We start from the raw sequence: 15,906 nt of genomic DNA on the forward strand, positions 1-15,906 counted from the left end.
TGCTTTTGTCAGTTTATAGGAAAAGCAGCCACAAAATACACAACATTGACTTATAAAATGATGATCACAGAGGAACAGTAAGAATGCTGCAGTTCTAAAGATCATGTAGGGTTCCCCTCTCCCCAAGGTAAATTAGTACTAGAATTATAACACTTACAAGTTACTTTAAATTAAGACAATCAGCTGCTTTAAGTAATTAGAGATTCAATCTGATAGTTGATCTTGCCTGAAAAGGAAAAATACCTGCCAATAGAAACAATAGTTCTTCTCAAAACTCTAGCTTCTAAATGTGGTTAAGGTGCAATGCTGATTTACATTTCACGAGTGTAAATGATTTGTATACATTTAAAAATAAAATTGTGTAACTTGTGAATTATGGGTGGGAATCCATAATTATCAAATCCATATGGTCAAATTCTCAGCCTGCAGTTACTTGATGTACTTGCTGTTAAGTGCACAGATATTGGGAACTAACAAGAAGACAGTATTTTGTACAATATTGTATCAACAAGGAAGTAATTAAACACAATGCATTTAAGGGGAGACAAGGTAAGCATGGGAGAAGGAAATGAAGAGTTATGCTGTTGGTTAGATAAAGCAGGAAAGAGACTCAAATGGAATGCAACCATCAGTATGGGCTGGTCGAGACAAACGGCCTGCTCTTGTGCTGTGTATTCTTTGTAACTCTGTGCCATTGTATATAATGAGCTTTAATGGTGAATGTTAATATCCTAAGAGGGACTATAGTATGTATAAATGATTCTACCTCATCTTTTTTCAATAGTTTAACTAGCTTCAGTATCTGTAGTTACCTCAGTGCATTGTATAACATATCCACCAACGTTTCATCGTCCATCAGTTCAATCTTGTTTTCAGCTAACACACGAAGAACCATGAATTGTGGATGTTTTCTAATGAAATCTATGGTCCTCAGCATCTGAGGCCTCTCTTTTTGAAATTGCCAGAGTAGATTTATTGCATGCCCCACATGCTTCACAGAAAGCTTGGCTTTGTTCTTCCCTACAACATCAAATACTTCATCCTCATTTGTGCAGCTGCCCAACTGATCTAGCAAGGAATCACAACCCATAATCCGAGGGTGGCAGAATCTTATTGAAGGCTGGCATATGTGCTTCAAATGAAGAATTTTTAATAGCAGCATGTCTTTTTTTCTAAGTGACCAAAAAGAACTGCTAAAATGTTTCTGTTGTATATTGAAAATGCACATCTGCAGAAAGGACACAATTCCTGAGGACTCCATTTAGGATATATTCATTCCCTATAAAAATAAGAGAATTTGAGTTAATTTGCATAAAACAAATGTTTATTACAGCATCCCTACAGTGCAGAAGGAGGCCATTTAGCCCATTGAGTTTACACTGAACATTTCAGACAGAGTACACTACCCAGATTGTTTCCCCTACTCTATTCCCATAACTCCACATATTTACCAAGGCTAATTCATCTAACCTACACATTTTTGGACAGTAAAGGGAAATGTAGCATGGCCAACGCACCCAATTGCCACATTTTGGATTGGGGGGGAAACCGGAGCACTAGGAGACAGCCTACTCTCTGGTTGGTTCCACAACATATTGCTCTAAGAAACAATCTCTAACTCATTTAATGAACTTTCCCTTGAGGCTACCCTTGCCAATTTGAATAATCCAGTCAAAGCAAGCATTAAATCACCCATGATTCTTGTTGTACCTTTCTTGCATGCCTCAATATTTCCTGATTTATACTGTGCCCCCACTGTAGAGCAACTGTTTGCGGACCTACAGAATACTCCAATGAGGAACTATTTTCCTTTTTCTATTTATTTCTACCCAGGCTGATTTCAAACTCGATTTCCTATGTTTACGTAATTTCTCACTACAGCACTGACATCCTTTGCCTTTCTGTTTATCCTTCTGAAATACTGAGTACTCTTGCATATTCAATTCCCAGACCTGGTCTCCCTGTAACCATGTCTCAGCAGTCACCATCAAATCATATGCCTTTGTCTCTAATTACACTGTTAACCTGTTCATTTTGTTCCAAATGTTTTGTGCGTTCAGAACCAAAGCCTTTAGATTTCTTCTATTATCAAATTTCCCTACTCTTATATAATTCTTTATTGCAAAATGACATTCACACAAGCTGTCCCTTCCTTTCATTTTCTAGTAACAATCTGCTTCATCACTAACCTGAACTCATACCTTCTTCTTTAATTTTGATTTTCTAATTTTCCATGTGACTGAACCATCCTCCCCCAACTCCCCTCCACCACCCATACTTAGTTTAAAGCCCTATCCACAGCCCTCATTATATGATGTCAGGACTCTGATCCCAGCATGACTCAGGTGATCCACAGCCCTTGTCATGCACTCATAGATCCACATTTGCTCTCAATCCAGCAATGCCTTTGTTGTAACATCTTACTTATATAGTTCTAATCCTTCTTATGTTAATTCTTGAAATGTGAGCATTATTGCCCATCATGAATTGGTCTTGAAGTGGTACTGAGCAGCCTCCTTGAATCACCACATTCCGTCGGATAGGCACACCCACAGTTCCAGGATTTTGACCCAGTAATAGTGAAAAAACAGCAATATAGTTCCAAGGCATGAGAGTGTGAGACTTGTAGGGGAGCTTCCAGGAAGTGGCATTCCCATGCAACTGCTGCCCTTGTCCTTCTAGGTGGTGGGTTTGGAAAGTGCTGACAGAGGACACTTGGTGAGCTCCTGCAATACATCTTGTCGGTGGTAAACACTTGTTGCCACTGTGCATCAGTGGTGGAGGGAATAACTACTTGTGGATGGGGTGTTTTAGATCGTGTCAAGTTTCTCAAGTGTTGTTTGAACTACACACATTCAGGCAACCGCAGAGTATTGCATCACACTCCTGACTTGTGCCTTGTAGATGGTGGACAGGCTTTGGGGAGTCAGGAGGCAAGTTACTCGCCACAGGATCCCTAGGCTCCAACCTACTAGCCATAGTATTCACATAGCTAGCCCAGTTCAGTTTCTGATCAACACTAACCCTCAAGATGTTGATAGTGGAGGATTCAGTGATAGCAATGCCACTAATTGTCATGTGGCGATGGTTAGAATTTTTCTTGTTGGCGATAGTCATTGCCAGGTGCTTGCTGGGTGTGACTATTACTTGCCACTTTGCAGCCCAAGACTGGATGTCATCCAAGCCTTGTTGCATTTGGACACGGAATACTTCAGAATGAGGAGTCACAAATGGTACTGAACATTGCATAATCGCCAGTGAACACTCTTGACTTTGTGGTGGAAGGAAGGTCAAAAATGAAACAGCTAAAGATAGTTGAGTCTATGACACTACCCTGAGGACCTCCTGCAGTGACATACTGGAATGGAGATCATTCACCTCCAACAATCAGAGCCATCATCCTATGTGCCAGGTATGACTCCAACCAGCATCATTCTTATAAAAGCAGAGTTTGTTTCCCCCAATTCCCATTAATTCCAGTTTTGCTCTGGTTTTTTGATGCCTCACTCAGTCAAATACTGCCTTGAGCTCAAGATCAACTTTCACTTCACCTCCAGAATTCAGCTCTTTTGACCATGTTTGAACCAAGGCTGAGTGAGGAGGTCAGGACTCAAACTGACGTCAGGAGCTGAATGACTCTGGCAGGACTCAAACTGAGCATCAGCGAGCAGGTTATTGCTAAGCATGTGTTGCTTGACAGCATTACTGATTACCCCTTATATCATTTTACTGATGATCAAGAGTAAACTGATGGAACGGTAATTGACTGGGTTGGACACGTCCTGTTTTGTGTGTCTAGGACATAGCTGAGCAATTTTCTACATTGCCGGGTAGATGCTTATTAAAGGCACGAGAGACCTTGAGCTTTATAAACAGAGATAAAATACAACAGCAAGGAAGTTATTGGAAACCTTTATAAAACACTGGTTCTTCTTCAACTAGAGTACTGCATCCAATTCTTGACATCGCATTTAGGGAAGGAGCTGAAGACACTGGCAAAGCTGCAGAAAATAGTTACAAAAATAGGAACATGAGACATAGGAGGAGTAGGCCACTGGCCCTTCGAATATGTGTCACCATTCAATAAGATCATGGCTGATCTGGTTGTGGTCTCAACTCCACTTTCCTGTCTGTCCCCCATAAGCCTTCACACCCTCATCTACCAAAAATCTGTCTAACTCAGCCTTGAATAAATTCAAAGGTTCAGCCTCCACTGCTTTCCTAGGAAGAGAATTCTTAATTAATTAATTAATGATCGTCAAAAAAAATGATTTTGCCTAATCTCATTATTTTGGGAAATCTCAAATTCTGAAACTGTCCCCCCTAATCTCAGTCTCTCCCACAACTGGAAACATCCTTCAGGTATCTATCCTATTAAGTCCTTTCAGATCTTTATGTTTCAATAAGATAACCTCTCAGTCTTCTAAACATCAATGGGTATAGGCCACCCAAATCAATCCTTCTTCATAGGTTACGCCCTCCATCCAAGAACAAGTTGAGTAAACCTTCTCAGTACTACTGCTAATGCAATTATATTTTTTTTTCAAATGAGACCAAAACTCTGCTCAATATTCCAGATGTGGTCTCACCAATGCCCTCTCCAGTAAAATGTCCCTACTTGATATTTCATTCCTCTTGAAATAAACAACAACAATCTAACACCTTCTTAATCACTTACTGTACCTGCATATTAACTTTGTGATTTATATACCAGGATACCTACGTCCCTCTATACCTTAGAATTCTGCAATCTCTTATCCATTTAAAAAATATGCTGCCTTTGTATTCTTCCTACCTATAAGAACAAATTCACATTTTCCTCCCACGTGCCAATTTTTGCTCATTCATTTAATATGTTTAACATACATGTTATCCACCTTGCTTGTTAGTTCCTCAAAAATTATTTCCCTTTTCACAAAATATTAAGTCTGCCTGAACTCATGATTTTCTAAATATCCTGCTGTAACCTCCTTAATAATGGATTCTAGCAGTTTCCCTGCTATTTCATTAGCAACTTTGCAAACCACTGGGGTCTTTTCAGAATTTAAGGAATGCCAATGTATCTACTATCTCTGCAGCCACTTTTTTTAAAGACTCTAAGATGCAGGCCATCTGATCCTGGAACTGGTGAGACTTTGGATTTAATAGTATTCCCATGACGTTTCCCTAGTGATAGTAATTATTTTAAATTCCTCTCTCCGATTCACCATTTGATTTTGAAGTATATTTGGGAAGTTTTCTAAGCCTTCAGAAGTGAAAACAGACAAAATATCTGTTCATTACCTCATCAATTCCTTGTTTTCCATGATCAATTCTCAATCTTCAGAGGACCAACTGTAGTTTGAGTTACTATTGTTATGGTTCAGGTCAGAAATCCAAAGTGTTGCATGGAGCCCGTCAAAATCAGAAGTTTTGCATCTTGAATTTGGCTAGGATAAGCATGAGGTGTTTCACTTAAAGCATGATTCAAATGACTACTGGGGAGCATTTATCAAACAAACTTTATTTAATATAGCTAACATGTATAGTAAGATAATTAGCAAGAGCTTTTATCAATTACAAACAAGAAACGAAAATGACTACTATAATGTATTGCCCTTAACAAATATATCTAATGTGTTCCAATCAAAACCAAAACCTTCCGCAGACAAAACTCTTTAAATAAGTTCACAATAAAGCCTAAGGCTCACACGATACTAGAAATTGAGTCCTTTGGTTGAAGCCTGCAGTCCTCTGGATTCAGTCAGAATAAGCTGAAGCCAAAACTGCTTCTCAGTACCCCAGGGAGAGACACTCTGATCAAGCCACCAACTACAGAATCTTTACTGCAGGAAAGTAAGACCTTGCTTTCCCATAACCAGCAGGGAGAAAGGGATAACCTTTTTCTTTAAGCTTGCTGTCCCTTCTAAAACTAAACTGTAGCTCAGAACTGAAAAGGAAAGAACTTGTCATCAGACCTGCCAACCAGTTTTTTCCCTCATAACAATGCAGAATCTCAAAATAAAAACAAACAACTCCCATCCAAGCCACTTAAGGAGCAATAAAAAAGACATCTGATAGCCCGCCCAGCAACAGTAATGGCATCAATTTAGGCTGTGAGTTGCAGAAATCATGATTTTAAAAAAACTCTTAAAAAGGTACACTAATGTCACACTATTTTCCAACTTAAATGCTAGAAATTCTTACTATCTCTTTTCATATTATTAGCTAGTTTTCTCGCATATCCAACGTTTTCCTATTTTTAACCATCCTTGCTGGTTTTTCAAATCCAAACAGTTTTCTGACCTATCACTAATCTCCGCAGATTTATGCAGCATTTCTTTCAATTTGATACTATTCTTATCTTCTGTCTTTCTTCATCAGTGGGATAAATATCTCCTTAAAAGTCTGTCACTATATCTCTACTGCCTACCTTTTAACCTAGCTTCCCAGTTTACTCTGCTTTCATATGCTTACAATTACCTTCAGTCAATTTTAAAATTCTTAGTTCCACATTTCTTCTCTTCAAACTGAACATGAAATTCAATTGCATTATGATTGCTGTCGCCTAAAGGCTCCTTTATTATGAGGTTATTGATTAACTCTGTCTCATTGCTCATTGTAAGAAGTCTCACAACACCAGGTTAAAGTCCAACAAGTTTATCTGGTAGCAAAAGCCACAAGCTTTCAGAGCGCTTGCTGCCTTCGTCAGGTGAGGGGCAGCAAGCGCTTTGAAAGCTAGTGGCTTTTGCTACCAAATAAATTTGTTGGACTTTAACCTGGTGTTGTGAGACTTCTTACTGTGTTTATGCCAGTCCAACACTGGCGTCTCCACATCATTGCTCATTACCAGGTTTAGAAGAGCCTACTCCCTGATTGGATCTAGAATGTAGTGCTATAAGAAATCTTACATATACACTATGTGCTCATTTTCCAGGCTATCTTTGCCAATCTGATTTGTCCGATCTACGTGTAGATTAAAGTCACCTATGATCACTGAATTGATTCCAGGGATGAGCATCTTCACTAACAAGGACAGTTTGGAGAATCTAGTGTTGTTCTCCTTTGAGAAGAGAATGCTGAAAGGAGATTTGATACAGATATTCAAAATCATGAGGGATCAGGGCTGAGTAGATAGGAAGAATCTGTTCCCATTGGTAGAAGGGTTGAGAATCAGAGGACATTAACTTAGTGATAGGAAAGAAGAACTAGACATGACTTGAGGAAAAACACATCATGCAATCAGTGATCAAATCTGGAATGTACTGCCTGACAGTGTAGTGGAGAGAGATTTGGCAGCAGCTTTCAAAAGGAAATTATACAATTACCTGAACAAAAAAAAACAGGTTCTGGGGAAAGATCAGAAGAGTAGGGTTAGCTAAATTATTTTTGAAGAGTGCTAGCATAAACATGATGCGCAAAACAGCCACCGTCTGTGTTGTAACCAACCTATGATTCAATAATTATCTTGTGGTATTTCCTCCCGACAATATATTTGTACGGTGTAAATTCTGTTGAAATGTAGACCTTTTTAAAACTGCTCTAACTGAATTTATCCACCGTTTATCATAAGACCTTGATGGGGCACAGAAATACAAAATGTATTTCAATAGTAGGGCTCTCGAGTCTTTAGCACTCGTCATAAATGTTCTGTTCCCCATTCACTTGGGCCCTCAGTGAAGTGGCATCAGGACTTTAGACAGCTCAGGTCAAACTTTAATTGCTTCTTCTCCGGGTGAAGTGATTTGAGCAAGCTGTCCTCTCACACTGGCACCCAGGACCTGGACACTGTTCCCTGCCTACGCTCATCCCCGTGCTCAGATACGGAGAGCAAACGGTGCAGAGGATCAGGATGCTGGACATGCAGGGTAAAGCGCTGTTTCCCCTCCCGGCAGCAAAAGCGTTTAGTTTAGCCGGAGACATGGCCCAGCTGCGGGCTGCCCCATCTGAGCCAAGCGCCTGTTCCCTCGGAGGTACAGGGAGCTGCTCTGCCCCCCACAGGCAGACAGTGGGCCCCAGTCCCAACCCCAACCCCGGCCCGGCCGCAGCCTTGCCACCTCCTAGCGCCCAGGCAGCGTTAGCGACAGCGCCATCTTTGGAGGCCGGGAAGGATCAGCGAGCTGCTGGTGGTGACCTGTTTAACCACAACTCCGGCGGCCAAACACCGCAGCACAGTCAGTCACCACCATAGCCGAGTCCCCAGCCTGAAATCTGAGGGGTCCTCCACGCAGTCCCGGTGCTGACTTTTACCTGAAAGCTGCGGCCAGCCTGGGCTAGGCCGCAATCCGGGGCCTCGAGTAGACGCTGAAAGCCCCGCATGGCGCGTGCGCCAGCACCAGAGAGCGGCTGCCGCGTAACCTAACCTGCTAGCAGACGAGAGAGCGGACACCAGGACATGATTGACATCCACCTCGACCAATAGAGGGATGGAATGTCATCCTAAGGGGGCGGGGATGTCTGTGTAGGCCAATCGGAGCTGCGGGCGCGGGACTGACTGAATCATGTGTGGTTGTAGCGGTTGGCTGCCTGCTGAATGAGGACAACGTTGGTACCAACCGAGGCCCAAAGTGAGATCGTGAGCGGCTTAAACCAGCAAATCGGTGCCCGGACAACGGCCCACTGCCTCTTTCGGTGCCCTCCTCCGGTCTGGGGAGCTGTGGGGCGAACGTTGTTTGGGCCACAATGTGAGTTTTTTTAAAAACTGGCTTGGGAGACGGGGGTCTTGTCTGGTATTTTCCTACAGCGTCTGCATTTGCTGAAATACGTTTCAAAATTCATGTGAAAAAAACGTCTTTAATTTACTGGGCGCAAACAACTCAAAAAGGTTCTAAATAAATGTCTTATTCCATCAGCGCGTTTGCTTTCGTTTCCATTTCCAAACTTCGTGTGATGAACGACCTGAACTGATCTGGCAGCCTAACCAAAATATTCCAGTCCCATCCGAGTGCTACTTCAATTTGGATGCAGGCTGGCCCCAGAGATAATACTCAAGAGTTCACCACAGGCTCAACAGCTAAATGTTTCTTGGAAACGAATGGAATTCGGTTGGGGTTTAGGTTGTCGGGATTGATTGTGGAGAAGAGGTTGTTGATAACCATTCTAATATACATACATACATGGTTTGACACTAAATCCATAACATTACCTCTTAGAGTTACATTTAGTAATTCAGCCATCAGATTGCTCAAATTTAAGCATGAGATTGAAAATTGAATTACTTTCCATCATTAAATATCGTTGTGTTTAATTTTGTTGAAGAAGTCTTTTTTGGGGCTTCAATGACATTGAAACTTTTAATACAATTTTTAAAGGATTTTTTAAAAATGCTACTTTTAATAGAGTTACTAACGTATTTTCCTCAATGCAAATCGGGCATAAGAGTGAGTCTAATATTGGTCAAAGTTTATTTTTAAGTTGTAACATGGTGAGGTTTTCAACTATTCCAAGAGCAACTTGTATTTGTATAATAACATACAAAACCATCTTAAGGCACTTCACAAAAGTGTGAACAAAATTTGACTAAGCCACGTGTATTCACATAGGTGACCAAAAGCTTAGTCAAAGGAGGTACATATCGAGGAGACGTTTAGGAAGGAATTCTAGAGCTAGGGGCCAAGGCAGCTGAATTACGGTTCTAGTAATGGAAAAATGAAATTTGGGCAGCAAAGAAATCTCAGAGAGCTGAAAGCTGCAGCAGATTACAGAAAAGTAGAGAAAGGTGAAACCATGAAGAAATTTGGAAACAATGAAGAAAAATTTAAAATTGAGTCAGTGCTGGACCAGGATTTAAGGTAGATCAGCAAATAAGAGTGATGGATGAACATGACTTGATCTAAGTTTGCATAAAGCAGCAGGTTTTGAATTGCCTCACATTTACAGATGATTGGGAGCCGACCTGGAGGTTGGATGGTGACACTACTGCCTCACAGGCCAGGGACATGGGTTCAATTCTGGCCTTGGGTGACTGTGAAGTTTGCACATTCTTTCTGTGTCTGCACGGGTTTCCTCTCGGTGCTCCAGTTTCCTCTCTCATCCAAAGATGTGCAGGTTACATGGATTGACCATGGTAAAATGGTCTCCTAGTGTCTCAAAATGTGTGGATTAGATGGATTAATCATGGTAAATGTGTGGTGTTATGGGGATAGGACAGGAAAAGGGCCTGGGTAAGATACTCTTGTCAGAGAGTCAGTTAGACTCAATGGGTTAAATTGCCGCCTTTTCCACTGGAAGGATTGTACGCACATTGAAATAGTCAAATCTAGAGGTAATAAAAGCATGAATGGGATTCAACACCAAACTAAGCAGGAGCCGAATCATATAATTTTCTGGCTCCCTTTTGGCAGATGTGGTGTATTCTCTTCTGGCGGACGTGGTGAGTCGTTCAAATTTCCATTTACTATGGGGGGACCAGAAGATCTGACTGGCAGAAGGGGCTGGAAATTCTGGCCATTAGGACAAGGCCATCTGGCCAATCGTGTTTATGCTAACTCTCTGAAACAGGTGGAGTGTACTGGATGTGGAAATAGACAATCTTGGTGTTGGATTGGATATGTGATTAGAAGCTGATTTCTGATTCAAATACAGTGCCACAGTCACAAGCAGTTTGATTCAATCTTAAGACAATGGCCAGGGAGAAGGATAGAGTTTAATGGCGTAGGAACAAAGCAAATCTTTACTCACTCAGAACTTTATGGTAGATTAGCAGTGTGACAAATCAAACAGTGGAAGAGTTGAGAGAGATGGTAAGGTAGAGTTAGGTGTGTGTACAAATTATAACAATGTGCAGTTGTCTGTTAAAGTTAATTTTCTGTAAATATATATATCATGGTCACAAATTATATGAAATTGTTGAGATAGTGTAGTATAAAGAAGCCTTCTACAAAGATTTGAATTGATTACTGCAATCTGGTTGAGTGCAGTGCCTAGGTTTCAGATGTGACTAAACTTCCAAGATGTTATTCCAAAAATAGTCAGAATTTTATAACACGGTAGTCGTTTGCAATGACTCTTACTTTGGATGAACCACCTTGTTCAATTTTACTGTCTTAACATTCTCCCTAACCCATAATATATTCCTCTATTTTGAGTAAGTATCTAATTATCTTAAAAGTATTTACGGATTAAATTCCGCCGCTCGGTCACTTCCTAAAGCTTTTTCTAACCTTCGATTCAAATGGTTCATCAGTTTCTATCCTCACTGCCAACAGTTTGTGTCTATAGTTTTCTGCACCTATGTAAGGGGTCAGCTCTGTCAGTTGACCCCTTCAGCTCTAAGAAACCAAATCCAACATGCTCTCCTTAATTTTAACCCCTCATTCCCAAACATTTAGTAAATTTTCTGTACTGCACCATTCCATTGTTTTTATATTGTTCCAAGAAAGAGTGCCCAAACCTTACAAAATGTTATGACTGTGTTCTAACAACCTGTGCAAGTTCATTTTATCTCTTTGCGTTTGTAATTAAAATATTGATTTTTTTAAAAAAATCATTTTTGTTTGACTTTATTATGGTTGTATCTACGTCTTATGCACACCTACACGTTGAGGCCTGTGGCTCAGTCAATCTATTTAAGATCTCTGCTTTTCAGGTGTATTTCAATTTCCAATTTTTTAAAAAATGCTTTCTACATTGAACTACACCTAGTCTTCCTGTGAATCCTGTCCACACCGCGCCCCCCCCCATAATCATTCACAATTGTAGTCATAATTTGCCAAATGCCCAAACTTGGTTTCAGTGGCAAGTTTTAAGTGTTGCTCCTTCTATTATTAAATGCAGATAATTTACGACCTTTGGAATGCCACTGACTCTATTCCCAGCAAACACATTTCATTTCATTTTACCCTTATTGTTTGCTTTCTTTCCTCCAATCGCTTCTTTATTCATTTGGCCACACTACCTAATTCCAGTGGCCGTTTTCTTTGTTGAGAGTCTCAAGTGGTACTTTTACCACTTCATGTTGTTTCTTCAAAGAGTTCCAGGTTGTTCAACTCTATTTATCCTTTAGGAACCTTAATTATCTTTTCACCCAAGTGTTTAGTGATTCCAACAGATACTATGGACTTCATTAGTTTACCAGACACTGACAACAAGCCTACTACTTCTAAGTTGATCTTTTTAAAATGTCATAATTGTTACTTTCAAACCCTTTGGCACATTCTTTCCATGGAGCTTTGGAAGATTCTAGCCAGAGCCAACTTAATTGCTTTCATGCGCAGTCACAATTTTGATATAAAATGTCCTTTTCTTTAATGATTTCATACTATTTTGTAGATTAATATGGAAAACATACTAATGTTGTAAATTATCCATTTTGACATGCGAGGTGATATTTTGGATATTATTGCATGTGTGTGCATTTGACAAGGTAATGCATAAAGTTAAAGTTTATTTATTAGTGTCACAAGTAGGCTTACATTAACACTGCAATGAAGTTACTCTGAAAATCCCCTTAAGACAGTGGTGTGTTAAGTGAAAGACCATGGAATTTGAGGAGGTGAAAACCGCTGTCACATAAAAAACAGTTGGAATAAATGTGTCCTTTTCAGACTGCAAAGATATAACTAGTGTACTGCAGGAATCGGTTCTTGGCTCACAGTTGTTCATTATTTACATTAATGACCTGGAAAAGGAACAGAATGTAAGGTTTCCAATTTGCTGATACGAAGGTAGGTGGAAGGGCATGTTGTGATGAGGGTAGTGATTCTGCAATGGGACATGGATAGATTGGGTGAAAACCTGACAAATGGAGTTTAATGTAGGAAAGTGTGAGATTGTGCACTTTGATAGGAGGAATCAAAAGGCAGAACATTAACTAAATGGAGACAGACTACAGGTGAGTGAAATACAGATGGTTCTAGGTATTGTAGTGCATGAATCACAAAATGCTAGCAAGCAAGTCCAACAAGTAGTTAAGAAGGCAGGGATCAGAATTTAAAAATAGGAAGGTTTTGTTGCAATTGTACAGTGTGTTGGTATGGCCTTGCCTGGAATAATAGATACAGTTTTGGTCCCCATACCTGAAAAAAAGAATGTAGTAACATTGGAGACAGTTCAAAGAATGTTCATCAGGCTTAATTCCTGGGATGAGAGGGTTGTGCTATCAAGAGAGACATAATAGTCTGGGTCTGCATTCCTTGAAGTTTAGAAGAGTGAGAGGTGACCTTTTTCAAACATAAAAGATCCTGGAGGGGCTTGACAGGGTAGATGGTGCAATGTTCTCACTAGTGGGAGAATCTGGAACAAGGGAACATAGCTGCAAGATAAAATGCCAGTCATTACAAGATAAAGTGCTGGTAATTTAAAACTGAGGTGCATAGCAATTTCTTCTCGCAGCGGGTGGTGAACCTCCGGTGTTCCTGCCCCAAAGAGTGATGGAGGCTGAATTATTTTAAGTATTCAAAGTGGAGGTGGATAAATATTTGATAGATCAAGGAAAAGAGGGCTCTGTGGAAATGGCACAGAAAAGGAGTTGAGGCCAGCATAGATTAGCCATGATTGTATTGAATGGCAAGACAGGATTGAAGGGCTTGGTGGTCTACTCCTGCTTCTATTTCTTGTGTCCTTTGTGTGTGTGTGTGTGTGTGTGTGTGTGTGTGTGTGTGTGTGTGTGTAGTATCCTGTTTTGCTTGTCTGTATGCAATGTCTGCCATATTAGTTTCTGATGGGCTGAAAATTTCAATATTCATAAAACAGCAACAAATCACAACTTGAACAGATAGGAACAAACAGAAATGGAAACATTAAACTTGAATTTCAAGGATGGGCAGTTAGCAAAATCTGTCAGAGTGCTTTTTTAAAAAAACTAACCCATCATATTGCTCCACTTTATAAAAATGGTTTCAACTGTCTTGGATTTGCACTAAACGGTAGACCCTGCTAGTAGGTTGATACGATAAAAACAGTAGATTAACATAAAATTATTTTCCCTATCTACGCAAAATAATTTCCCCTGTTAGTGCATGTAACATTTTGTTTCTAATGGAATCCTGCACCTGTATAAGAAGTCTGAACTGAGTGTACAGGCACATGCTGATACTTAAACATCACCTTCAGCTAAAGTCATGATGAAAGTTGCAGTTTGCAGCATGTATCTGTAGTTGATAGCTGACAGTCCTGTTGTTCAATAAAAAATTCTGAGTTTGAATTTCGTAAGCTTCACCCATTCTGATGCTACATTATTGAAACAAGTACCCCATTAAAAAGAAAACCTGAAAATTATTTTTAGGGGAAGAAAAGTAAATTGTTTAACATAAGGCATCAAAATCCAGCAAATATATTAACCCTTCAGCTGGTTTAGAATAATATTGTTGTTTCTTGAATTATTGTGATCAAACAATTGTTTGCACCATGTTACCATTAGGAATGGCATAGTGGTTAGCACTGCTACCTCACAGTGCTAGGGATCCGGGTTCAGTTCCCGGCTTGGGTCGCTGTCAATGCAGAGTCTGCTTGTTCTCCCTGTGCTTGCGTGGGTTTCTCCAGGTGTTCTGGTTTCTTCCCACAGTCCGAAGATGTGCTGGTTAGGTGTATTGACCAGACTGAATTCTCTCTCTGTGTACCCAGACAGCTGCTGGAGTGTGGCGACTAAGGAATCTTCACAATAACTTCTTTGTTGTGGTAGTGTAAGCCTACTTATGACACTAATAAATAAATTTTAAAACATAAAAAGCTTTCAATTTTAAGTTCAAATCTAAATAAGAAAGAGCTTCTGGAAACATGAAAGATTACCTGTTGTTAAAGTTTAATTGATTAGGGGGTCTCTTTAGAAATCTTGAGATCATACAGAAAGCATAGAAAGTAGGTGCAGGATTCGGCCATTCAGCCTCCCAGCTTGCACCACCATTTAATATGATCATGGCTGATCATGCACTCTCAGTATCCCACTCCCACTTTCTCCCTGTACCCCTTGACCCCTTTAGCCACAAGGGCATCATTCAGCTTCCCCTTGAACATACGTAACAAACTGGCCCGAACAGCTTTGTTTGGTAGAGAATTCCATAGGTTCACAGCTCTGAGTGAAGTTCTTCTTCATCTCAGTTCTGAACGGCTTACCCTTTATTCTTAGATATGACCCCTCCTTCTGGACTTCCCCAACATCGGGAATGTTGGACCCTTGGAAGATGAGAGGGGGGATTTAGCAGTGGGCGATGAGGAAATGGCTGAGGCTTTAAATAAGTTTTTTGCCTCAGTCTTCACGGAGGAGGACACAAATAGTTTGCCGGATATTAAAGATAGAAGGATGGCAGGAGATGAGGGCCTTAATGCGATAACTGTCACTAGAGAGGTAGTGCTCACTAGACTAATGGGACTGAAGGTAGACAAGCCCCTGGGAACGGATGGAATGCATCCCAGGGTTCTGGAAGAAATGGCAGAGGTGATAGCGGATGCCTTAGTAATTATTTATCAAAATTCGCTGGACTCCGGGGAAGTGCCAGAAGATTGGAAAACAGCTAATGTTACGCCGCTGTTTAAAAAAGGTAGCAAACAAAAGGCAGGGAATTATAGGCCGGTTAGTTTAACATCTGTAGTTGGAAAAATGCTAGAACCTGTCATCAAAGAAGAAATAGCGAGGCACCTAGAAAAGAATGGTTTGATCGAGCAGACGCAGCACGGATTCGTTAAGGGGAAGTTGTGTTTAACAAATTTGTTGGATTTCTTTGAGGATGTGACTAGTGCAGTAGACAGAGGGGAACCGGTGGATGTGGTGTTTTTAGATTTCCAAAGGGCGTTTGATAAGGTGCCTCACAAAAGGTTGCTGCAGAAGGTTAGGGTGCACGGAGTTGGGGGTAAGGTGTTAGCGTGGATAGAGGATTGGCTGTCTAGTAGGAAGCAGAGAGTTGGAATCATTGGGTGCTATTCTGGTTGGCAGTTGGTGACCAGTGGAGTGCTGCAGGGATCGGTGCTGCGGCCTCAACTGTTTACCATTTA

General features: G+C 40.6%; 2 protein-coding genes across 7 annotated transcripts in view; one reads left to right on the plus strand and one right to left on the minus strand.

Moving 5' to 3' along the window:
- Positions 1–8,388, minus strand: part of fastkd1 (FAST kinase domains 1) — a 39,736-nt gene extending 31,348 nt beyond the window's left edge. The window contains exons 1-4 of one of the 5 annotated variants that reach the window (XM_080199010.1): positions 8,230–8,388; positions 5,284–5,429; positions 3,912–4,001; positions 813–1,279 (exon numbers count right to left, since the gene is read on the minus strand). In XM_080199010.1, the coding sequence (XP_080055136.1) occupies positions 813–1,261 (449 nt within the window). In that variant the 5' untranslated portion in view covers positions 1,262–1,279; positions 3,912–4,001; positions 5,284–5,429; positions 8,230–8,388. The remainder of the gene's footprint in view (positions 1–812; positions 1,280–3,911; positions 4,002–5,283; positions 5,430–8,229) is intronic. The other 4 variants (XM_080199009.1, XM_080199011.1, XM_080199012.1 and 1 more) reach the window with 4 other exon arrangements.
- Positions 7,737–15,906, plus strand: part of ppig (peptidylprolyl isomerase G (cyclophilin G)) — a 56,921-nt gene continuing 48,751 nt past the window's right edge. Inside the window, exon 1 of one of the 2 annotated variants that reach the window (XM_080199007.1) lies at positions 7,737–7,847. The gene's annotated coding sequence lies outside the window, so the exon portion shown is untranslated. Of the gene's footprint in view, positions 7,848–8,497; positions 8,664–15,906 lie in introns of those variants that run through there. The other variant, XM_080199006.1, reaches the window with a different exon arrangement.

The sequence above is a fragment of the Carcharhinus amblyrhynchos genome, chromosome 11 (assembly GCF_965287045.1).
Source record: "Carcharhinus amblyrhynchos chromosome 11, sCarAmb.v2.hapA, whole genome shotgun sequence".
In the NCBI taxonomy this organism is placed as follows: domain Eukaryota; kingdom Metazoa; phylum Chordata; class Chondrichthyes; order Carcharhiniformes; family Carcharhinidae; genus Carcharhinus; species Carcharhinus amblyrhynchos.